At 65.5% G+C, this 23,028-nt stretch overlaps 8 protein-coding genes across 8 annotated transcripts in view; 3 read left to right on the top strand and 5 right to left on the bottom strand.

The window, feature by feature from the left end:
• Positions 1–607: 607 nt before the first annotated feature.
• Positions 608–1,077, top strand: EMIHUDRAFT_207711 (hypothetical protein; the record flags this gene model as incomplete). Its single annotated transcript, XM_005774064.1, has 2 exons — positions 608–732; positions 1,002–1,077. The coding sequence occupies 2 exons, from the start codon at positions 608–610 to the stop codon at positions 1,075–1,077; spliced, it is 201 nt and encodes a 66-aa protein (XP_005774121.1).
• A 6,672-nt stretch (positions 1,078–7,749) lies between these two features.
• On the bottom strand, positions 7,750–8,781 carry EMIHUDRAFT_435674 (hypothetical protein). Its single transcript, XM_005774063.1, has 4 exons — positions 8,680–8,781; positions 8,430–8,542; positions 7,977–8,299; positions 7,750–7,945 (listed from the first exon to the last, which is right to left on the bottom strand). The coding sequence occupies exons 1-3, from the start codon at positions 8,751–8,753 to the stop codon at positions 8,010–8,012; spliced, it is 477 nt and encodes a 158-aa protein (XP_005774120.1). The 5' UTR covers positions 8,754–8,781; the 3' UTR covers positions 7,750–7,945; positions 7,977–8,009.
• A 1,880-nt stretch (positions 8,782–10,661) lies between these two features.
• Positions 10,662–11,417, top strand: EMIHUDRAFT_101528 (hypothetical protein; the record flags this gene model as incomplete). The annotated part of the gene is made up of 1 exon (XM_005774062.1): positions 10,662–11,417. One exon carries the CDS (start codon positions 10,662–10,664, stop codon positions 11,415–11,417), a length of 756 nt encoding a protein of 251 aa, XP_005774119.1.
• A 1,029-nt stretch (positions 11,418–12,446) lies between these two features.
• Positions 12,447–12,748, bottom strand: EMIHUDRAFT_207703 (hypothetical protein; the record flags this gene model as incomplete). The annotated part of the gene is made up of 2 exons (XM_005774061.1): positions 12,447–12,632; positions 12,704–12,748. The coding sequence occupies 2 exons, from the start codon at positions 12,746–12,748 to the stop codon at positions 12,447–12,449; spliced, it is 231 nt and encodes a 76-aa protein (XP_005774118.1).
• Positions 12,749–13,898: 1,150 nt separating this feature from the next.
• Positions 13,899–17,305, bottom strand: EMIHUDRAFT_463748 (glycerol-3-phosphate O-acyltransferase; the record flags this gene model as incomplete). The annotated part of the gene is made up of 10 exons (XM_005774060.1): positions 16,620–17,305; positions 16,413–16,536; positions 16,046–16,339; positions 15,869–15,964; positions 15,699–15,823; positions 15,425–15,459; positions 15,277–15,342; positions 15,062–15,207; positions 14,824–14,985; positions 13,899–14,552 (listed from the first exon to the last, which is right to left on the bottom strand). Exons 1-10 carry the CDS (start codon positions 17,228–17,230, stop codon positions 13,899–13,901), a joined length of 2,313 nt encoding a protein of 770 aa, XP_005774117.1. The 5' UTR covers positions 17,231–17,305.
• A 1,139-nt stretch (positions 17,306–18,444) lies between these two features.
• Positions 18,445–19,150, bottom strand: EMIHUDRAFT_207700 (hypothetical protein; the record flags this gene model as incomplete). Its single annotated transcript, XM_005774059.1, has 3 exons — positions 18,445–18,632; positions 18,697–18,889; positions 19,145–19,150. The coding sequence occupies 3 exons, from the start codon at positions 19,148–19,150 to the stop codon at positions 18,445–18,447; spliced, it is 387 nt and encodes a 128-aa protein (XP_005774116.1).
• A 590-nt stretch (positions 19,151–19,740) lies between these two features.
• On the bottom strand, positions 19,741–20,388 carry EMIHUDRAFT_207699 (hypothetical protein; the record flags this gene model as incomplete). The annotated part of the gene is made up of 1 exon (XM_005774058.1): positions 19,741–20,388. The coding sequence occupies one exon, from the start codon at positions 20,386–20,388 to the stop codon at positions 19,741–19,743; it is 648 nt and encodes a 215-aa protein (XP_005774115.1).
• Positions 20,389–22,157: 1,769 nt separating this feature from the next.
• The window catches only part of EMIHUDRAFT_207698 (PAS domain protein), a gene marked incomplete at both ends in the record, with an annotated part of 1,258 nt that continues 387 nt past the window's right edge, over positions 22,158–23,028 (top strand). The window contains 2 exons of the mRNA XM_005774057.1: positions 22,158–22,625; positions 22,680–22,914. Of these exons, the coding sequence (XP_005774114.1) occupies positions 22,158–22,625; positions 22,680–22,914 (703 nt within the window). The remainder of the gene's footprint in view (positions 22,626–22,679; positions 22,915–23,028) is intronic.

Here is a 23,028-nt window from a genome sequence, read left to right as displayed (position 1 = left end):
GCGGTGTCGGTGCCTTGCGCGGCAAAGCCACCGCCCGTGGCGGCGCCCTGCTGCACGAACGGCATCCAGCCGCCGCGCGCCTTGGCGCCCTCGACAGTCTCCTCCTTCTCGGCGGGCGGGGCCTCGGCCGCCGCCGCCGCCGGCGCGGTGGGCATCATGCCCTGCGAGAGGCCGCCAAACGCGTTGCCAGTGGCCGCGCCCGACGCCTGGTACGCCTGCCCTTCCTTCTGGAAGTCAAAGTTCGGGTCCGTGAAGAAGCGCCAGGCGGTGTCGGTGCCTTGCGCGGCAAAGCCACCGCCCGTGGCGGCGCCCTGCTGCGCGAACGGCATCCAGCCGCCGCGCGCCGCGACAGCCTCCTGCTTCTCGGGCGCGGGCGCAGCGGCCGCGCGCAACACGGCAAGCGAGAAGAGGAGAGCGCTCCACATGGCGAGGATGTTGGGCCGCCGCCTTTCAGAGGAAAGAAGAATTCTTGAGCGACAAGCCTCTCTCACAGCACACTGGCACAACAAGGGCGCAGACTGGCGCGGACTGGCACACACACAGGCTCACCACCGGAGCCGCCTAAGCGACTCCGTTAAGAACGGCAATGCACTCCGCACCATGCACAATGCCGCTCTCCCCGCACGCTAGCTCGTTCACCGTCTGCCACGCCACGGCGGTGTGGAGGACGACAGACAAGCGCTGCATCTGCAGCCCGTGCCAGTTCTTGGTGGTCCATGTGACCTCGTCCAGGTGCTGAGCGTGCGAAAGTTTGTTGCTCAGCTGGTTCGGAAAGAAGAATTCTCTGCGCGCCACAAACCTCTCTCAGCAGGACTTCCCCTGTGTCCCTGATCGTCCTTACAAGATCCTGCTCGCGCAGGTGGGGACCCTGTCCTTCTCCCACCCCTCGTTTGGGCGCCCGTTTTATTTATTTATTTCTCAGCAGGACTGTGTGGCGGCGTGCCGTCCTCCCATCCCTCCCTTGGGTTGCCTGTTTTCTTTCTTTCTTTTTCTCTCAGCAGGAAGAAGAATTTAAATCTTCGCACGACAGTAGGCACGGGACTGGCGCGCACTGGCACTAACACGGGAGCCGCCTAAGCACGAAGAACCTAAGCACGAAGAAGAAACAAAATATATAAAAAGAATTCTTACTGGGATCACCACGCCCGCCGCAGACTACGATCTCTCCATCTGCGACAGCGTCTCGATCGAGTGCCTCAAGCGTCTTCACCTAAAAGGGGCCAGGACTTCCCGCTTCCCGTGGTACGTACCGTGCAAAGAGTACCGTGCAAAGATCCGCTCAGTGCTCGAGTTCGGGATGAAGGCCTTCGGCGGCAACCCCAACGCGCCCGGCACCGAAGACGGCGCCCGAGGTGCCATCTTCGTCGTCGCCTCGACGATCCTCGTCACCTGCCGGCCGAGCGGCTCGCCGCGCTACACGACCGACCAGATGGTAGAGCGCGCCGCCACCATCGCCCGACGGCTTCCTGGCCCTCTGGAAAGAATTTTACAACAAAGCTCCCTCGCACAACACTGGGCACGGGACTGGCGCGCACTGGCACTAACACAGGTACACCACGGGAGCCGCCTAAGCGACTCCTGCGAGGGTGGCGAGGCACTTAGCTCCGTGCACCCGCCCACCCCCGCCACAGGCAAGCTCATTCACGACCTGCTCTGCGATTGCCGTGTGAAGAACGACTGAGATACGCTGCTTCTGCAGCCCCAGCCAATTCTTAGTGGAACCAAAAGTCACCTCATCGAGGTACTGGGCCCGCGTCAGCTTGTTCTGTAGCACGTCCGCCGCCTTCCGGAGGATCTCGCCGACCCCCTTCCCGAACCCGCCGAACGACTCGAACAGCAGCAGCTGCACGTCAACGTCCTTATCTTCCCTGGCGTAGCGAAAGTCCCCGCGGTCCGCCTTTCAGCACGAAAAAGAATTTGACGCCGGCGACAAGGGCGCAGACTGGCGCGGACTGACGAAGAAGAAGATATTTTACGAAAAGAATTCTTCAGAGATTGAGAACTGCCCTTAGAAGTTGTCTTGTCTTGTCTTAAGCAGGGCAGCGTGGAGGGGCAGTCGTGGGCATGGCCTTTTTGTCCTAGTCGCGCTTGGCGAAGTCTGCCGGGGCGAGTCCGCCGCCCCTCCGGGTCTCGTGGCCAGCCCAGAGCGACGGTCGCGTGACGGCGAGCGCCTCGCGGGGCGTGATCTCGCCCGACGCGAGCAGCCCGGTCGCGGCGTCGCGGACGGTCCAATAGCTCTTTGCGTCCCACAGGTGAGCGAAGAGCGGGAAGCTCGAGCCCTCGACGAGCACGAGCTCGCCCGGCGCGGCATCGATTTGACTTGGCCAGCGACTGACAGGCGGCATCGGTTTCACTGCACGATGTGGAAGCGCGCAGTCTCAAAGCTGTAGCTGTCGCCGTGCGCCGGGCCGGCGACGTAGCGCTGCACCGCGGCGCGCTCGCGCGAGGAGCGGCGAACAGACCGGTTCTCGCCCTCGGAGGATCCGCTCGGCGGCTCTGAGCGAGAGCGCTTGCTGGGCATGAGTGGCTTCAAGCGGCCGGTGGCGCGAAGGAGGCCCTCGCCCGGCTGTTTTCTTTTTGGTGTTTCCTACCTAAAAGTTCCCCCGCCGAGCTAAACCTTACCACCACCGGGAGGCGGCCAGCAGGGCTCTTAGACTCGGTCGAAAAAGACCCGTAGACCTCAGATTGGCACACCTGTGCCTCTCTGGACAGGGGTGGCCCGCCACAACGACCCCTGGAGGAACTGCGACTCGTCGCTTTGACAAGTAAAGAGAAAAGAAAGAAAAGAGACAACCCAAGGAAGGGATGGGAGGACGGCAATCGGCATGCCGCCACCACACAGGGATTTTAAGCGGAGAGGAGTGTGGTGGCCCGCAGTGCCAGTGGTGCTAGCCGCGTCGCCCACCCTCGGGCGTCTACCTCTTCCTTCACAAAGTACATCTCGCTGAACGCTGTCATTCTCTAGTTTCTACATGGCATATAAATTGCAATACCAGGCTGCAACTAAGGTAAAGCGCCGTCGCACACCCGTGCGACCCCCGATATGCGATATCGCACACGCCGACACTACATGGAATCTCGTGTGCCTAATGCCTATCCCTGTACCTATGCCTATCCCTGCCCATCGCTACACCTATCTTGCCTATTGCTCTTCGTCTCTCACGTGTCACGAGCGCATGTCCGCTCTCACAGCGTTGACCTCGACCGCCACTGCTCACATCATTCAATCCTTCTACCAATCTCCGTCATGCGCAATCCCCCGTCGTGTGGACGGCGTGGCCTATACATTCGTCAGCGGTCCAGACCAAGCGTCAACATCGATGATCTTGTCGCGGCCGCCGCCGCCGCCGCCGCCGCCGCCGCCGCCGCCGCTGCCGCCGCCGCCGCCGCCGCCGCCGCCGCCGCCGCCGTCTCCGCCTCTCCAGCCGCCGCGGCCACCAGCGGCCCCACCCGCCGCCACAGGCACGTCAATGACTTGGCCGGCGGCAGTGACCTGAAGCGACACGAGCTGCAATTCACCGCCCTGAGACTCGCCGCGGAGAGTGGCCATGCCATTGCCGGTGCCACCGCCGGAGAGCGAGAACTGCAGCTGTACAGTCTTATGTCCGTTGATCGACGACGACGAGCTCGAGAAGACCCCACCAACGGCGATCTCGTTGCCGAGCAGCGCCGTCACTCGAGCGTCCGATCTGCACGCAGCCTCTGCATCCTGCAGCAGAGTATTGGTATCGGCCCGGCCCTCCTCCACCATTTGCGCAATGCCGCCGAAGCCTGAAAGGAGCGACGGGCCGAAAAAGGAGTCCAGCAGGCCACCAAAGCCTCTGGGGGCGAGAGGCGCCCGCCTGTAGGTGGGGTCCGGCGCAGCGAGCTGGCCATACGGCTGCGGAGGTGGCATATATGCGTCAGCCGATTTATCTCTGGTACGCTGCTGGTCGAAAGGCCGCTGCTGGTCGTAACCATTGAGACGCTCATCATACGGCAGCGGCGCGCCGCAATTTGCGCAGAATCTCCAGTCGCCCACCGGCTCGCCGCAGCTGGTGCAGTAGTCGCCGCTGGACCTTGGCTGCGGAGAGTTCTCGGAGGCCTTGCCGAGTGAGTCAAACAAGCTCAAGCTCGGCGGGGCGGTGGCACGGCATGGGCGGATGGCAGTTGCAGTCGAGAAGGTACGGGCGGATGGCACTTGCAGTCGCGAATCTGTGAAGGCTAGCGCCACGGCTGGCAGCACCACGAGATGCGCGGTCCACATGCTGGCATCCGCGAAGGCCAGAAAAAGTAAAAATTTGGACTCATCAAGGAGGCCCCGCAGTTTCTCGCCAATTTCGTTTCTCGCGCTTTTTTTTCCATTTCGCGGCCTTTTCGGCCGAGTTGTGGCGGTCTAGGCATGCGCCGCTACTCGCAGCCTGCGCTCCCGTCCCTCGCGCCGCGCTCTGCCTTGCTTGGTCGAGCCGTGGGATCTTGCTGCGCTGGCCGCGCTCGTGCAGAGCGCCGAGCGCCTGCTGCTTCTCACCGGCGCCGGCCTGTCCACCACCTCCGGCATTCCCGACTACCGCTCGCCCAACGGTTCGTACTCCAAGGGCCACGTGCCCATTCAGCACAGGCAGGGAGTTTGTCTCTGATCAGAGCAAGCGGCGCCGCTACTGGCGCGGTCCTACGTCGGCTACGGCTACTTTTCGCGGGCTCGGCCAAACGCGGCTCACTTTGCCGTCTCCGCGCTGCAGGAGAGGGGGCTGCTGCGGGGAGGCATCATCACGCAGAATGTCGACGGCCTGCACAGCGCGGCGGGCGCGAGCGGCGTGTTGGGAAAACTCGCACTCCGCGTGCATCTCGCGCACGACGTACGCGCAGCGCAGCGAATCGTTCACCATGAAGCCGCTCACCCAGTTGGAGAGCATCGTGCCGAACGTGAAGACGCCGCCCTGCGCGTTCTGGAACTCGGAGAGCGTGCGCGCGGGCGCCGCCTCGCCGTGACGACGCGGTCCGCGGCGGGGCCATCATGCGTCATGGCAACCGACGCACGTAGATTCGCAAGTTTGACAATTGGGATTCGATTTGGATTAACACAAGGCAGCGTGGGCGCCTGAAATCGCCAGGCAATCGTCTCGCGGGCGTTTTGGCGAGTACAGAAACATAATGCGTATACGTAGCACGTCAGCGCTCCAGGCTGTGGCGCCAGGACGAAAAGGGGTACGTATATGCGGATACATGATACGTCATGCGTGACGCGGTCGTCGATGGGCCTGAATTGGTAAAAATATGCTGCGTATGTGCGAGGCAGGGCCAACATTGAAGTATTATGTGCTGTTTTCGAAGGAAAATATGCGCTGTGATCAGGTCCGGGGTGCGGGCCGGCCTTCGTATATCTGCTGAGGGCACAACAAACAACAGACGACAGGAAGTGACATGTGAGGCTAGAGCAGCATGCTCCACCTCTAGCAATCTCTCCGGCCGGCGAGGCACGGACGAGACCGTATGTGGGGTCTAGTGAGGTGTCTATGGACGCCCTCCTCGTGGGCTAGCTGCCTGCGGCTAGCCCTAATCTCGCACTCACGGACAGTGACAATCAAATGGGTGAGTGTTTGCGAGCTGAGGCGCGTGTGCTAATTCTAGGCCGCACGTCGTGGCACTATGACGTAGGTAGACGTGCGACTGCAGCGCGCCCACCACAGTCTCGGTGGGGCGCGTGTTAGCGAGAGAGTTGCGGGGAGAGCCATTCCCGACTTTTTGGAGGCGGCCCCCACGCCACGGGTGCCAGCCGTGCCTTCGTGGGAGTCGTCTCCCGAGCCGCGTCCCGTCGGCACTGTCCCCGAGTGGTCCCGCCTTCGCGGCACACACTTTCGTGTCGTGTAATTCCCAAATTCTTTTTCGCCCCGTCTGATAATATATGTCGCCACTGCTGTCTACAGCTCTTGAAGCCGCCGCCGCTATCGTCCTGGAGGAGCCGTCCCTGACGTCCCCGTGCCAGAAAGCGCTGCGTCGCCTGGCGAACGCACTCGGGACACCGATGCCGACGCAGGCGACCTTCCGGGCGCTGCTCGCGGTGCTTGATCAGCGAACCCACCCCGGCAAGTTTGCGCTCGACAAGGACGCGTGGGGCGCGCACGGGGTGAGCCGCAAGAGCTTCTCAGCGTGGAGGAGGAAGCTCAACCAGGCCAGCCTCTCGGACGAGACTGTTGACGTCCTTCGCGAGGAGGACCTCGCCACCCTCGACCGCGCGCTCGTCGCGGCAGAGGCTGCGAGCCCGGCGGCGGCGCAGGTGGCGGGCGCCGACGGCCAGGCGGCCGACTCCAGCGACCAGGCGGAGGCCACCAGTCTTGCCGGCGGAGGCGCCGCTGACGATGCCTCCGGCGCGACTGGCGAGGCCCCCGCTGAGGAGGAGGAGGAGGAGGAGTGGCTCGGGCGTCTGCTCTTTGACGTCGCATCGCCAGAGTCGGACGCCGTCGACCAGGCGCTGTCTGCCGCCCTCGCGCTCTCTGCGACGGTCGCACCCTCCGCACCCTCCGCCGCCACCGCCACCACCGCCGCCGCAGCTTCCGTCGCCGGCGCGTCCTCGCCCTCTGCCGCCGCCTCCGCCACAGGGGCTTCCGCCTCGTCCTCCTTCGCAGCCTCCTTCGCAGCCGCCGCCGCCGCAGCAGCCGCAGCCGCAGCCGCCGTCGCAGCCGCCTCCCCACCCCCCTCCACAGCCGCCACCGCCGGAGCCTCCTCGCCCTCCTCCTCTCCTGCAGCCCCGCCCACCACCAACGCGTCTGCCCCCCCCTTGTCCACATCCGCCGCCTCCTCCGCCTCCGCCTCCGCCTCCGCCTCCGCCTCCGCCTGCGCTGCTGCCGTCCCCGCCGCCGTCCCCGCCGCCGCCGCCGTCCCCGCCGCCGCCGCCGTCCCCACCGCCGCCGCCGTCCCCGCTGCCGCCGCCGCCGCCCCATCACCATCACCACCACCACCACCCGCCCCTGGCGCCTCGGCGGCGTCGGGCGACGCTGCCGCCCCACCGGAGGCGAGCGGGTGCTCCTCTGTCAGCCCCGCCTCCGCCGCCAGCCTCGCCGCCGCCTCCGCCTCCGCCGCCGACCTCGCTGCCGTCCCCGCCGCCGCCGTGCCCGCCCTTCCTGCCGCCGCCGCCACCCCCGCCACCCCACCGGAGGCAAGCAAGTGCTCCCTGCCCGGCTGCGTCGCCCCTCGGTTCGTCGACCCGGGCAGCGGCTTCGTCTACGACTTTTGCGGCCGCACGCACGCACGCAAGTCTGCCGCCGCCGCGGCCGCTTGCTCGCCCACCGACGACGGCGACGAGGCGGCGAACTATTGCGACAGACAGACGGAGAGGCGAACACACAGCCTGTCCGCGACTGGACACCACTTCCCTCAAAGAAGGGCGCGGGGCGAACAGACGGAGCACACATTCGAGCGCACACGAGCAGCACACACTCGAGCACACCGACATACGGTGAGACACTCAGCCGGATTGTCTTGTCATGTCCCACCTCCTTGTCACTCAGGGGGGCGCGGCCGCACCGTATGCGCGGTGTGCGCGAGCGGGATGCCCCTGTAGCGCAAGCTTCGACGGCTTGGAGGGCCACTTCTGCTGCCTCACATGCTACAACGGCACGCCGTGCGACGCCGACTACCACCGCAAGCCGCAGCGCCGGGCGCGGAAAGGGAGGCGGGCGGCGTGACACAGAGACGAATTAGCGAGCGACCCGGATCTAGTCCAGTACAGTACATAGCGTTGACATAGCGTTGAGGACAAGTGTAAAAGAAACGACATGAGAAAGAATTCTTAGAATACAAGCCTATCGAACACAGCACATTTTATTTTGGTAGAAAAGAAAACCACGTGCGCATCGCGCTCGCCCACCCGGGACATTCGCACATCCGGCCATGACCCATGTCGCGCGCATCGGACCATATCGCCATATCTCGGCGGCTCTCGACCCCCGAGACGGGCACGGCCCACGCGATGCACCCCGCGGCGCCATGCGCAATCAGCAATGCCACGACCACCGTCCGCTCTATCGAAAGGGTCATGGCATGCGGTACACGATCAGATACGACGGGATGGCCGCCTCATTTGTGTAGACCACGGTCTCCTCGTGGTTGATGGCGCCGCCGTCGGCGACGCTCACGCCCACGATGGAGTCGTGGGCGGCGCCCTGGCCGCGCGCAGCGATGAGGCTGTCCACTTCGAACTCGTCCAGCCGGTCTCTCTTGGAGCGGTGCGATGCACCCTCGGCCACCTTGCAAAGGAACATGCACTTGTACGTGCCGCCGGGCAGGCTGCGCGGGTTCTCGCGCTGCGAGCCCGCGTTGTAGTCTGAGAGGGGCGACGCCAGGCGGCGAGTCAAGCGTCTGACGGGCAGCCCTACAGGTTACACGTCCTCTACACCCTCCCTCAGGGCCCCACAAGTTTGCAACCACCCACGAAGCGCCTCTAGGCCAGGCACCGTTCGACTTTGACGAGACGCGCGAAAAGTAGAGGCCCTTGCCGTAGCGGAAGAAGCCGGCGCCGAGCCTCCCGGAGCCGGCGTGCTGGAGGTCAAATGAGGAGGCGCAGATGCTGCGACATGGGCGCGAGGGGCGTCGGATGGCGGCAGAGGCAGCGAGGGAGCGGACCGAGGAAGTCGAGGCGGCCAGCCCTCTGATGAGAGTGTGAGGCGGACAGTGGTGGAATCTTCTCGGAAGACTGCTTCTCGCCTGCACACGGCGCACGCCGGGTCTGTGCACGGCGGCTGCGTCACATCGATGCCAAAGGAGCAGCCCGGGGCCATTGAAGTGCCGTGGAAGCGGCGCTGCTCGTTGCCGACGGCGTTCTTGTACGCCTCATACCGCGCAAAGACTGCTGCGCTGTTGCGCACCTGAGAGGGTGTAGGCGGGCAGTGGAGACGGGCAACGATGGCGGCGGAGAAGGGGTTTGGGGAGAAAGAACAGACCTGCAGCACGCGGCGGACGATCGGCTTCTGCGCGGTGTGCTCCCACGCATCGCGGAACTGCTGCTTGATGCCCTCATACTTGGGGTGCGCATTTGTCAGCACCGAGAGCGTGTAGGCGGGCTCGCCAGTGCGGCCGCGCCAGACACGCTCGACTGCTGCTGCAGGGACGCCAGAGGCGGCGGCCGGCAGCAGGCCGAGGCTGGTGGCCTCGCGTGCGTGTGTGCGTCCGCAAAAGTCGTGGGTGAAGCCATTAGTCGGGTCAACGAAGCGAGGGGCGCTGCAGCCGGGCAGAGAGCAGCGGTTGGCCGGTGTGCTCTGGCCCTGCAGCGGCCGGTTCGAGGCGGGCCTGAGCCCGCGGGCCAACGCCTCGTCGGCGTGGCGGCGGCAGCAGTACTCGTGGACGCGGCCATTGTCATAGAGGACAGGCTCGTTGCAACCTGGCAGCCTGCAGGTGTGGCAGACGCCGTGTGGTGCGGCGAGGCCGCCGCCGAGCGCTTCGCTGGCGTGCGTGCGGCCGCAGTAGTCGTGGGCGATACCCGAGGTAGGATCGATGTGGACGGGGCGGGTGCAGCCGGGGAGCGCGCAGGTTGGCATGTGGTTCGACCTTTTCGGGCGCTTCTTTCTCGTCAGGCTCCGGTGGTGAGCCGGTGTGGTGCCAGTCCGCGCCAGTCCGGCCCTGTCGTGCTTAGAAGAATTCTTGCGGCCTCTTTCGTTGCGGGTCTAAATTCTTTCCAGGACGAGGCAGAAGAGAACGACGCGACAGAGGAGGAAGTGACAAGGGAGAGAACGACGAGAGTGGGACGACCGCGAGGTGGCATGAAGGTTGCAGCGAGAATCGGCGAGAGACTGCGAAGAGAGATAGGAAGAGGCAGACTCCCTAGGGTGGGCGACGGCTAGCGCACCACACACCTCTCCTTAAAAAATCCCTGTGTGGTGGCGGCGTGCCGTCCTCCCATCCCTCCCTTGGGTTGTCTGTTTTCTTTCTTTCTTTCTTTCTTTCTTTCTAAATTCTTTCCCTTGGGTTGTCTGTTTTCTTTCTTTCTTTCTTTTTCTAAATTCTTTCGTTTTGAGCTTAGCCTTCGATGTTGGAAACAAAGCAAGGCGGGACATGGCATATCGCTCTCGGGCCCACAGACATCCCGCACACCCGCCGCCCCCGCGCGCGCCCCACCCCGGCCGGGAGAAAGGGGAGTGACAGTTTGGGATGGACAGCCCGAGTATGTTGAGTCACGGGAACAAGAGGGGGTGGTCCGGCTCACAAGTCCGGCTCACGCGCCTCGAGCTTAACATCTACCGCACTGAACACTTTCGCCCCCTCGCTCCCAACCCATCCACCCCGCCCCGGGCCGCGCCGCGCGATCTCGGGCGATCTCGGGCGATCTCGGGCGATCTCGGGGCCGCGCCGCGCTATCTCGGGCGATCTCGGAGCGTCGCTCGCGCGGCGTCACACCTGCTCAAAAAGGAAGGAGGTTGGAGGCAGGAGGTCACGCCCCATCCAGAGCGCCGTCGTCGCCGGGTTTTTGGCCCCCGGGTCGTCGCCCGACGGTTGCTGCGCGGGGCAGCAGACCATCGGACGGCGCGACGACGCCCCGTCCGGCACGCTCCCCCCTCCACCCGGCTATTGCCGCACGAGCGCCCTCAGCGGCGGAATTTTTCCCTCGCTTTTCGTGTCGTGGCCGAGCCGCCGGCGTGGCGGCCTGAAGTATCCACTCGATCGTTAACGAGTGTGTCCGCGACGCCACCTTGATGGTCTACTGCAGCGACTGTGGTTGCGACCGCGCTCGGCGGGACTTCTCCACGCGACAGCTGAAGAAGGAGTACCCGCGCTGCTACGTCTGCACTCAGGGCGGCGACTCAAGTTACGGGCAGGAGACCTTTGCTTTTGAGTGCCCCGAGTGCAGCAAGCGCTTCGCCGATGCAAATTCCCTTGCGCAGCACCGGCACACGCATCGGGCGCGCTCCTTCCCCTGCCCGGGCTGCGGCGAGCTGTATCGCGGTATGACGGACGCTGCGATGCACTTTGAGAGCGGCTCGTGCAACGCCTGCCGAGGCAAGGACGCGGCCCGGCGGGCTGCGTACGATCTCGTGGCGAATCAGCCGGGCGGGAGCCGCTTCCTCACCAACCCGCGCATGCTCACGTACGACGGCCAGGTTGGAGGCGGCTACTCTGACAGTGGGCACAACTACCAGTGCCACGCTTGCGGTAAAACATTCGGCCAGCTCTCGTCGTTCATGCAGCACACGCAGAACCGACCGGCGTGCCGGGACGGCCAGCACGTCAACGCGAACCTCAAGCTGACTCACTCGACGCCGCAGCCGGAGCGGCTGAGGTTCTTCCACGGCACCACGTGGGCCAAGGCGTGCGCGATCGAGCAGCAGGGCTTCGTGCCGTCCGAGAGCGGCTGCCTCGGCAGAGGGACGTACGTCGCGCGCCAGGACAAGGCGCGGCGCTTTGCGGAGATGCGCTCCGTGCAGACGGGCGAGCCCGGCCGGCGCAGCTAGATGCTTCAAACAGAAGAAGAGAGTGGCGTTCCCTCTCCTCTCTCTTCTCTCTCTCCCTCTCTCTCCCTCTCTCCCTCTCTCCCTCTCTCCCTCCCTCCCTCCCTCCCTCACACACACACACACACACACACACACACACACACACACACACACACACACACACACACACACACACACACACACACACACACACACACACACACACACACACACACACACACACACACACACACACACACACCCTCCTCCTCCTCCCCCTCCTCCTCCCTCCCTCCCTCTCTCCCTCCCTCCCTCCCTCTCTGTTGCCTCCCTCCGCATCACACCGTGCTGGCCCGCCTGCCTGTCGCGCATAGGCGGACTCGTCGAGCTGCTCGTCACAGTCAGAAACCCAAAGTACGTCCTGTCGAACGACTACGGCTGGCAGGGCGAGGGCTACGGTCCGGCCCGCACCCCTATCCCTCCCACTGGCGCCCTCTGTCCACGCCCTCTCCGCCACCGGCTGACCGGCACTCAGCACTCTGCCCCCGCCGCAGACGCGTGCCGCGCAGAGGAGACGACCGCGTCGACTAACATGGAGTGGTGCGTCCGCGACGCGTCAGCAATCGAGGTGGTTCGAATATCGTACGTGTGAAGTGAGCGACTCGATCGAGCCCTCGGGGCGTTGTGTGCAGAGAGGTGGCCCGTGGCCACCAGACCCCAGTTGCCAGTGATCGTGTAGAGCGCCGCTCGATCCACGATCGCACTCTGCTCGCTCCCTTGGTTTGATTTTTTCTGTCTTGACATATCATAATAGCACGCCACTCACCACGCCACCGTCCACAGCACCGGGTACACACACCTCGGACAGAGGAGCCCCCGGGAGTTCTCAGATCTCACTGACACGACCCCCAACGCGCCCAAGCACGGCTGCACCCTGCACGGGGCAGCGGGCGCGCTGCCACCACCACACCTCGCAGCAGTGGAGCACACTTTCCGAAGGCCACGATGTCGGGCTCTGCGCTTCATTGCGCACGCCACTCGAAGAGCACCTCACTTGTACGAGCGCTCGCCGGCGGAGTTCTGGTAGTACGAGTAGCCGCCGCCGCTCTTGCCGCCGTTCTGCGTGTAGAAGCCGCTCGTGTTGCCCGAGGGCGAGTAGTAGTGCGAGCCCTGCGAGTTGTTGGAGGAGGAGGGCGCGTTGTTGTACGAGTAGCCGCCATTGTTGTAGGTGGTGTACTGCGGCGGACAAGGATGAAAACGGTGAGAGGTCACAACGTGCAAGTCAAAGCATCGCAAGGGTGGCGCACCGAGTTGCCCTGCGAGTTGGTGCCCGAGTAGGTCGGCTGTGGCATGGTGGCTCTTTATCTGCGAGCGGCGGTCGTCAGTGAGGAGTTGCGGAGGAGGCTAGGGGATCCGGGGGCAGCAATCGGCCTGATTTCGCGCTCAAAAAGGGGAGAGGATTTGAGACCTCGAGAGCAAAAAAGAAAACGTTGTCCCGCGTTGGCCTGCCCGCCGGTTGCGCTCGCCGCACGCGGAGGGTCGAGACAGAGGAGCAAAAAGCGCTCCCATCCTTGTGGACCTCTGTGGACTCTCATTTTTTGGATCTTTTTAATTTTTAAGTGTGCTTCCCTTGGACCACTCCTGGGATACTGTATCTGACGACGCTGCCCGTTGCTGGGGCGTCGTGCTACAAGAAGGCAGCGTGACCTCACACTACCCCCACCGCCCGACGCGCTGCAGAGCACGGATCTTGGAAGGACGCGTCCGGGGCAAGAGGGAACGGGAGAAGGGAGTGGGGAGCGCATCGTGACAGAGAGGGGCGGCAGGGTTCACCGCAGGGGCCCCCGACTCGGGGATCGGGGTCAGGTATTCCCAGTCCTGACGGAGGAATCGCATCGCTGATATGGCGAGGTGGGGAGGCGGCTTGCCGTCCGCACTCGCGGCGGCCGGCTCGCCCCGGAGGCACCCCCCACCCGTCCATCCTCGCCACCTGGGTGAAAATGAAAATTATGTCTGGTATAGCCCCAGAGGCCGGAGCCACTCCACGCTGTGAACCTCGGTCCTCGCGGGGGCTCGGGTCTTGCGCGGACCACGCTGCTCCTACCTGGGTCTCTTCCCGCATGGTCGCCTCGAAGGTGCCCATCGCCAAGGCGCAGCTGCTGGGCCGGCTGCAGCCGCAGCTCACGGCGCGCTGGAAACTGGGCAGCTACTGCGACGAGCGGACAGGCTACGCCGGCACAAGCGAGTGCCCAGTGCGGTGTGCGCCGGCTTGCAGCGTCCACCGAGTCACCGAGACCGTTTTTTCATGAGGAGAGACGCGTCGCGTCGGCCTGCTGGCCTCTCATTAATGCAACGACAGAACAACGCAAACGCAAGAGAAATGTTGGGGACTCTCTGGTATACTCTCATGCAAACACGTACAACACCCCGGCGGACATGGGTTGTGACATGCGCGTGGCTTGACCTTGAGGGCGGCCGGGGCGATCGTGGGACTTCTCCGCGTCACCCCGACCTCAGCGGCGGCGTCTGCGGCGACTGCAGCGGCGAGGCGACCGGTGACGGGGCGCCCCGCTCCTCGTCGAGCCAGCCGTGCTCGTCCACGAGCGCCTGCATCGCCTCAAGCAGCGCGCGCCTCTGGTCGACAATCTGCCAGCGGTAGTCGGGGTAGAGCACCACCGCGAGCAGCGGCGGCAGCGAGCGCGCGACGCCCAGGAGCCGGTCGCCGGCCAGCACGGCGCCGTACGCGAGGAAGGGCAGGAAGAAGAAGGCGAGCAGGCAGACCTCGTCGCTCCACGGAGGCGGCAGCGCCTCGCCGAGGATGCAGGCCGCGGCGGTGTAGCCGCACCACATCAGAGGCACAAGGACGAGGGCGACGAGCAGCTTCCACGTGGCGACGACGTCGGTGCCCTTGAGCTTGACGCTCGACTTTGCGACCGCCTGCCGCGCCTTGAGCGAGGCGACGCCGCGCGCAAGCAGGAGCGGCAGCCCGAGCACCGACGCCGGCGCGAGGCAGACGGCGTACACCACCAGCAGCAGCGCGCGCAGCGCGAGCAGTGAGGCGGCGCGGCCGCGGCCCATGTGCGCCATCACCGACACGACCTGGTAGTCGCGCAGCCCGAAGCTCTTTAGCGTCGAGTTGTACTCGGCGGCCATCGCCTGCGAGCCGCGGGTGCCTCGGGGGAGGTGTGTGGGGGAGGTGTGGGGCGAGGTGTGGGGCGAGGTGTGGGGCGAGGTGTGGGGCGAGGTGTGGGGCGAGGTGTGGGGCGAGGTGTGGGGCGAGGTGTGGGGCAAAGTGTGGGGGGAGATGTGGGGCGAAGTGTGTGATGCGGCGAGGTGTGGGGGAGATGTCTTTGTGTGTGGAGATCGCCTCGAGCCGCGTGAGGATGGATTCGGATGCCTTGGGGTATGGGAGGGTGGATTCGGGTACCTTGAGCCGCGTGAGGGTGCCGAGCGAGAGGCGGCCGCCGCCGCCCTCCGACACGTCGCCTCGCGGGGGCGCCTCGGGCGAGCCTGCGTCGTCGTCGGTCGGCGGCTCCGCCTCGGCGACCGCGCGGGTGTGCGCCGCGGCGAAGAGTCGCGCGAAGTTGACCTGAGTCAGACAGGCGTGGGCGCGATGACGGGAAGGAAGGCAGTGGAGCGCCGCGGCGGCGTCGTGCGAAGGTGGCCTGCTGAGAGAGCGACATCGGCCCCGTCCCGGTCTTGATCAGCCTGCGCAACGTCCAGAAGAACTCGAGCGTCTCGTAGTCGGGCGCCGAGACGGTGACAGCCGCGAGGGCCGTCTCGACGACGGAGAGCAGCGCGGCGGTCGCGCCTGGCATGGCATCAGCCTTCTCGGCCTTAGGACGAGCCCGCAGCTCGGAGGGCGGCGCGGCGGCCGCGCCCTTCTGCGCCTCCCCGCCCTCGTAGTATCGCTGCAGCAGCGAGGGCGGCACGTCGAGCGGCTCGCCTGAGCGGGAGATGCGGTCGAGATGAGCCTAGATGAGCCGAGATGAGGGCGAGAAGAGGGCGAGACACGTCGCGCGGCGCGCCAATGTCGAGGAACACGCGCGAGCGGAACTTGTGCCTGTGTGCAGCAGGGGAGGAGCGCGGGGAAGAGACGGTGGGAGCACGGCTTTAAACACCCTGACTGCGCTCAGCCGGTGTGGGGCATCGCCATGCCGCATAGTCTTCAGAGTGGACGTGGGCGAGGCGTGGGGAGATGTGGGGAGATGTGGGGAGAGGTGGGGAGATGTGGGGAGATATGGCGGAGATACGGGGAGATATGGGGAGATATAGAGCATCGCGTGGCTACCAGCGGAAGACCAGGATCTGGGTTCAGCGACTAGGGGCGCGCGCCCCGAGAAGTAGTGCAGCCCCACGGGCACCAGCTTGAGCCGCAAGTGCGGGTGCTTGGCGACCGCTCCGAGAGCCATCATCGCGATGCCCGCCTAAGTGGCAAGCACCAACCGCTCGGCGGACCGTGGCGAGCAGACCGCCGTCTCGATGCTCGCCTTGAGCGGCAGGAGCGAGGCGCGGTCGTGTGATCCCCCCTCGGGGAAGATGCCGACCGACTGGCCGGCGGCGAGCGCCTGCGGACGCGTCCGCACGGACGCGTCACGGACGTGTGTCTTGGACGGTGGCCGACGAAACTCTGGGCCGGCGGCGAGCACCGCATGCACGGCGCCAAACATCGCACTCTGGTCGAGGTGCGGCGTGATGACAAAGGGGAGGGGGGGGTCGTCGCCCTCCGCGCCCGCCTCCTCGCCGCCGCCGCTCCCTCCGCCGCTCCCGCTCCCGCCACCGCCTCCGCTCCCGCCTGCGCCTCCGCTCCCGCCTCCGCCTCCGCCTCCGCCTCCGCCACCGCTCCCGCCGCCGCCGCTCCCGCCGCTCCCGCCGCTTCCCCCACCGCCGCATTCCCCGCGGCGCGGCGGCGCTGCGAGGCGCAGGGCATCGTCGGCAAGCACCTATGGGACATGTCTCGGACGTGTCCTGGGCGTGTCCTCGACGTGTGTCGGTCGCAGCGCGTCGTCGGCGCACCTCTGCGACGACGCCCCGCCGGCCGCCCCACGCCACCTGGTCGCGCGGCTGCAGCTCCGAGCGGAAGCGCGTCCCGCTGCCGAGCAACGTGCGGCCGTCCTCGGGCGAGAGGCGCACCTCGCCGCTGCGAGCGGGCGGGCACGGGTGGCACAGTGAGGCATGTGTCGCGGAGAGAGGGAACTGTCTCGGAACTGTCTCGCCGAGCACCTGCCCGGCCGGCGCGCGTCCTGCGGCCGCTCGACCGGGATTGCGCCGAACGTCTCGCCAACGAAGCGGACGTACCACTTGCGCATCGACGCGGCCGCCGTCAGGAAGTGGATGTCCTGCCGGCCCAGCGCCATCATCACCACAAACGGGTCGAGGAACTGGTTGGCGTGCGGCGCGCAGACAAAGAGGACGGGCGAGCCCTCGGGCGGCACCTTGTAGGTGTTGCGCGACCCGATCTCGCGGAAGAAGACCTCGAGCGCCAGGTAGATGCACGAGCAGACCAGGCTCTTGAGAGAGATGTTGTACGCCATCCATGCGACCACAAAGAGGCCGCCGACGCAGATGGCCTGCAGGTTCGAGACGCCGATCGGTGGCAGGCAGGCGGCCGACGCGATGGCGAGCCAGAGCAGCCAGCCGTAGCGGAAGCGGCCACGGCCGTCGGCGGCGCCACGCACCGGCTCCGCTCGCGACTGATCCTCCCTGGGCAGCTGCGGGCTCGTCGCAAGCAGCTTCTCGTAGGGCGGCGCCGACTCGGCCTCGGAGCGGAGCCCAGCGGTGATGAAGGTGCGGCCACCGAGCCGCTCCGAGGACGAGGAGATTGACATGGGCATGCTCAACTCACTAACGCGCCGCGCGGGGCGCCGCCTCACCGGCCCTCGCCAACGCCTCAAGAGTGGCGCAGAGTGGGCCTGCGATATGGGCGGAGTCTCCGCCTTCTTTTTTTCATAACATCGAAGGAAAGCTCTGAAAACTGCGAGAGCGATAAAGGAAAGAGCCGAGAGGAGCCGGGAGGAGCCGGGAGGAGCGGGGAGTAGAGAGGAGGGCATGCTGAAGTCTTTCAGACGTACTCGGAACGTCGCACTCGATGAGAGCAACAAAAAACAAAACCAGCTTGGCCAAGTACGAGCCCAAGAAAAAATATCCCACCGATGAAAAAGAATGCCTCACATGCACAATCCGAAACGGCGGCTCGCTCAGGGTGAAGGCTTGGGCCTGAGCGCTGGTTGCGCTGTCTGTCAATCACAGTCTGGAGGAACGGGGCCGACATTCGGCGCGGCCTGCAAGGGAGCGGGGCGCGCAGCACGTCAGCGCGCGGGTCGCCGGCTGCAGCGTGCGCGCGTGGGGCCGGCGGAACGCGCGCGCGCGGGAGGGAGGGGTGTGGGTGCCCGGGGTGCGGCGGCGCGAGGTGGCGGGCTGGCGGCGCGGTGGGAGCGGGCTCGCCTCTGCCTCCTGCCCGAGCCGCGGGGGCTGATCAGTCTCCTCCTCTCGCCGCGCGGGTGGGTGAGGTAGGTTTGGTGTTGTCCCGAGACCCGATTTTTTTTTGGCCGGTTCCCCCCCCCCCCCCCCCGCCCCCCGCCCCCCGCGCACCCCGTCGTTGGTCGTTCGAGTGGTTGCGAACCATATCCGAGGGCAGTCGGCACTTAGCAAGACATTCATGAAGAATGTAGAACAGAGACAGAGAGGGGCGAGGGAGGGGGAGGGTGGCCGTGTGGGCGTGAGCACACCGAGGGGCCTTTCAGTGATTCAGCGTCGCCCACGCCAGCCCACCGGCTCACTCCTCACCACACAGGCACAGCTCACAGGGACTCGTTTGGGATCACATGAGCTGCAAACATGACATAGACAGTGTCGGGGACGCCCACCCTCCCACAATAATGAATCATGCTAAAGAGCGCGTCCCATAGCTTCTCCTTGCTTCTGGTTGGGCTGTGGGGAGCCGCGTCGTCGAGGGTGGCTGCAACGATATTCACACGAGGCGCAATAGCCTCTCCGCTTTGACGCGAGGGAGACAGAGGTGCACCAAATGCACTTCTTGGTGCACTCTTCAGCGGGCCATCTCGACCGAGTCCGGGCCTCCGTTGACGACCCGGGTGCGGACCTCCTTCAGCTCCTGGGTGATCGCGCAGCAGCCGCAGCAGCAGTTGAAGAGGCAGTCGCCGCACGGCGTCTCGGGGAGCTTGTATTTGTTGCGGAGCTCGGTCCGCACGCCCATGGAGATGAGGAACCCGCATCCTGAAAGCCGGGAGGGGTGTCATGCGGACAACGGTGATCGGGGTGGCGATTTGGTGTCGCTCACCGGTGCAACCCTGGACGAGCCAGTACAGGCAACAGGTCTCCATGTCGCCGATGAAGCCAGTCGACGCGTTTCCGGTCGTGACCATCTCCTTGATCTGGCCGAGGGCGCAGGGGGCGCAGCAGCACACCAGGCAGCCCGCGCCCGGGTCGCTGCAGCAGTCCCACGGGCCGACCGCCCACTCTCCGTCCGGAACCTGAGGGCCCAACAGGAGAATCGTGCTTTCAGTGGGGTTGTTTGGTGTTGGGTTGGGTTGGTTGGGCATTGGGTTGTTCCGCGTAAGGTTGGGTCGTCGGCGCGAAGGGTGAGGTCTCGACCGCCGCCGCTCACGCCAGCGGATGTGCAAGTGGAGGAGGTGGTGGACTGATCGCGTGCGGGGTGCGAGGGCGGGGCGGCGAGGGGAGGAGGGCCGGTGTGCCTTGTACTGGGCGGCGGTTGCGGCGACAGGAACCGCCATTTCTCAAAGTAGGCCGAGGTTGGCGGCTCAAGGCGGGAAGTGCGAAGTCGGCGACTCAAGGATGGGGTTGGCGTCTCTTCCGGAAGAAAAATTAATTTCTCGAGAGCTAAGCTCGCACAGATGACAAACGACGACCTCGATTCATTTGGAGCTGGGCGGGGAGAAGGCAGACGAGAGGGGCGGGGGGGGGGGGGGGCAAAGTCGATTGCGAGTAGTCCGCCGCGCGCCTCCTCGCCACTGCTATGAGAGCAGCTTCTCTCGTTCTCGCTCGTAAGAATGCCATCGAGCACCTTCGTCCGCATTGAGCGCGCTTGTCGAGGGGAGCTGGGCGTGGTCCACCCACAGATAGAGATGTGGACCGCGCGGCTCGAGCCCCGTGCCGCGCTCGTGCCTCTCAGGGTTGCCAAACCTCACCCGCTCCGCCCCGCCCGGCGCGTGCCGGCGGCGGTCGGCGCCGGATAAGGTTCGCCATCGCTCTCTCACGTCCGGCCTTCCCCGAGCGTGCATGGTGCGCAGAGGGTGCTCGTCCGTCTCCTCGCTTGCCCTCGTCGCCCGGCACCTTGAGCACTCGCCCGCGCAGCCGTCCCACATCACCCCCTCCAACCATTGCGCCTCGCAACCTCGAACCGACGCGCCCAGTCCTTGCAACCATACGCCTGGGCACACGGGTTGCCCTCGAGGCACGAGCACGACGCCGCATCCTCACCTGTTGCAACGTCGTCGACGCGAATGTCGAGGGCCTTGAGCCCCTTGACCGGCGCTGGCGTATCGAGAAGGGCCACCGCACGGGCCCGCTGGACCACCAGCCGGTACTGCGCCAGGGGCACAAGATTCCTGAAGCTTCTCACCCCCGTCTCTCGGTCCACGCAAGGCATAATGGGAGGACCGTCGAGCTCCCGCTCCGCCTGCTGCTTGGCCATCCAGACACGAGGATCATTGCGCGTGGTGCCATCCTCACGGACCAGATGGAACACGTCCTCGATAGCGTCGAAGCCACAGAGCTGCTCCTCGAGGTCGGACATGGAGAGCGTGTACCCGAGCCCATCGTGCCGGTCAAGCACGTCGAAGCACTCGTTCTGCGGGTCCAAGCGGACGCATATTTCACGTTCGAGTGGTGGCGGAGGCGGTTGCGCGTCCTCGCTCTCCTCGCAGCGTGCGTCCGCGGGCGGAGGCGGTTGCGCGTCCTCGCTCTCCTCGCAGCCTGCGTCCGCGGCCAGGTCGTCCTGCGCAAGCTCCATATACATTGTGGACTGAGTTCGTTTCACCGGCGGCGGGCGCAGGCGGGGGGGCCCGCCCCCCCCCCCCCAGGAGAGTCAAGAAAGAGAGTCAGAAGGAAAAAGCGAAGCCGTTTTGATCCTTTTGTTTTAGGTTTATTGTTGGCAAATCAAGACACAGAGCTCACACAGAATCACAGCGCGGGAGGGGGTCTGATCGCCGTACTCACCGGGACGCTGGTGAGGTGACGGTGGGAGATCTCCTCTGTCAGAACAGTCCTCCCTCCCGACGGGGACCGGTCTCAGGCCATTCCAACGGCCAGGCCGCTCGCTTAAGGCTGATTGGCTAGACGAGCGGCCTACCTCCAACGGGGCAGTCTGGATCACGGGGGATGACATCCTGCCTGCTGACACGTCGGGAGGAGGTGGTTGCTCCGCCGCCGGACCGCCCCCTCCCTCCACCACCCTCGCCCAGGGATCTACAATGCTGTCCTAAGGTCCGACAAGCGCGTTGTGATCTGTGATCTGTGAGGGTCCGCCCGCAGGCGCATTTTGTATACCGAGGCGGTGCCCGTTGCCGAACCTGTCGGACCTTAAGACAGCATTGTAGGTGGATCACGCCCAGCTCGACAAGCGCGCTCAATGCGGACGAAGGTGGCTCGATGGCATTCTTACGAGCGAGAACGAGAGCTGCTCTCAGAGCAGTGGCGAGGAGGCGCGCGGCGGACTACTCACGAAGGTGGGTGCACGACGTTTTGCCTCGTGCATTGGCCTGTAGTCATCCATGTTTCCGGAAACCAAAAAGGAAACCAGAGGGTCCCCAGCACTTTTCGTTTCCGGAAATTTCCAGGGAAACCAGAGGGTGTTTGGAGCTCCATTCTGGCAACTCTCGAGTTTCCCTGAGTCTGAGAGCTGGTCTGGGGCAAAATCTGAGGCGAAACCGAGGAAAATAAATACCTGGATGGAGGGTATTTTGCCGATTTGGCTGATTTTGGGCCCAAATCAGCTGATTTCCACGGAGTTTCCCCGGGAAACTAGAGAGGAAACGAGAGGGTGCTGTAGAGAAACACGGAAAGGAAACGAGACGGGGTGCGCGCGGAAACATACATACATGGATACAGCCTAACTCGTGCATGTCGTCGTCGCAGGACCTCATGTTCTTCACATAAACGCAAACACACAAACAAACGCACAACCCGGGGCCCGAAATCGCACAGAGACAATCACGCAACACGGGGTCCCAGGGAAGGCGAGCAAAAACCTGATCGCGCTCTTCACGCGCCGCGGGGCCGGCCCGGGGAGCGGGAGTCAAGGGTAAGCCGTGCGGCTCGGGCCCCCCGGCATCCCGCCCCTCTGTCTCTATACTCTCTGCATTCTTCAGTTCGGGTAAGCATTCCGTGGGCCGGGCTTGGGGGCGGGGGGTGGGGGAGCGGGCACAAAAAGTGTCGTCGGCACCAAACCTGCCTCACCGCGGCGAGAGGAGTCACCGCGGGGGGGGGGGGTGGGGGGGAGCGGGCGAGAAAAAAGTCGGGTCTCGGCACAACACCAAACCTACCTCACCCACCCGCGCGGCGAGAGGAGGAGACTGATCAGCCCCCGCGGCTCGGGCAGGAGGCAGAGGCGAGCCCGCCCCCACCGCGCCGCCAGCCCGCCACCTCGCGCCGCCGCACCCCGGGCACCAACACCCCTCCCTCCCGCGCGCGCGCGTTCCGCCGGCCCCACGCGCGCACGCTGCAGCCGGCGACCCGCGCGCTGACGTGCTGCGCGCCCCGCTCCCTTGCAGGCCGCGCCGAATGTCGGCCCCGTTCCTCCAGACTGTGATTGACAGCGCAACCAGCTCTCAGGCCCAAGCCTTCACCCTGAGCGAGCCGCCGTTTCGGATTGTGCATGTGAACGCTGCGTGGTGCCGCCTCTGCGGCTACGCCGCCAACGAGGCGGTGGGCAAGACGTTCAAACTGCTGCAGGGGGCCGCGACGGACCGGCAGGTGCTGAATGAGCTGCACGCTGCGCTCGCGCAGCAGCGGCCCGCGCGCGTCCGTCTCGTCAACTACAAGAAGGACCAGTCCGCGTTTGAGAATGACCTGACCGTCACGCCCCTCACCGACGAGATGGGCGCAGTCTCGCACTTCCTCGGAGTGCTGCGCGATGCGAGGGACGGCGGCCCGTCGGAGGCACAGGGCGTCGCGCCCAACGCCGCCATCGCCGATTACGCCGTCGCCGCTGCGTTTGTCGCCTCGATGCAGCCTGGCGCGGGCTGCGGCGTGGCTGGCGCGGCCGGCCGCCGGGCGGGCCCCTCGTGCAGTGGCGAGATGGAGTACGCCGCGCCGACGGTGCAAGGCACGGTGCAAGGCACGGTGCAAGGCACGGTGCAAGGCACGGTGCAAGGCACGTGCAGCTCGACGTGCGGCACGTCCCAGGGCCCCGTCCCGCAGGACATGCTGCTCTCGCGCGAGCAGTTCCCCCTGTACACCCTCCACAACCACCCCATCGCGCCGGTGCTGCTCCGCATGCTGCAGGCGCAGCCCCCCCGCACTGACCTGCATGTGGCGGGTGTTCAGGGGGAACTGCTCGCGCGAGAGCAGCATGTCCTGCGGGAAGGGGCCCGGGAACGTCCCGCACGTCGACGTCCACGTGCATATGACCGTACTATGCCACCGTGTATTG

The sequence above is a fragment of the Emiliania huxleyi genome (assembly GCF_000372725.1).
Source record: "Emiliania huxleyi CCMP1516 unplaced genomic scaffold EMIHUscaffold_32, whole genome shotgun sequence".
In the NCBI taxonomy this organism is placed as follows: domain Eukaryota; phylum Haptophyta; order Isochrysidales; family Noelaerhabdaceae; genus Emiliania; species Emiliania huxleyi.
The sequence above is the reverse complement of the archived record's forward strand: the minus strand, read 5'-3'. Positions and strand labels throughout refer to the sequence as shown.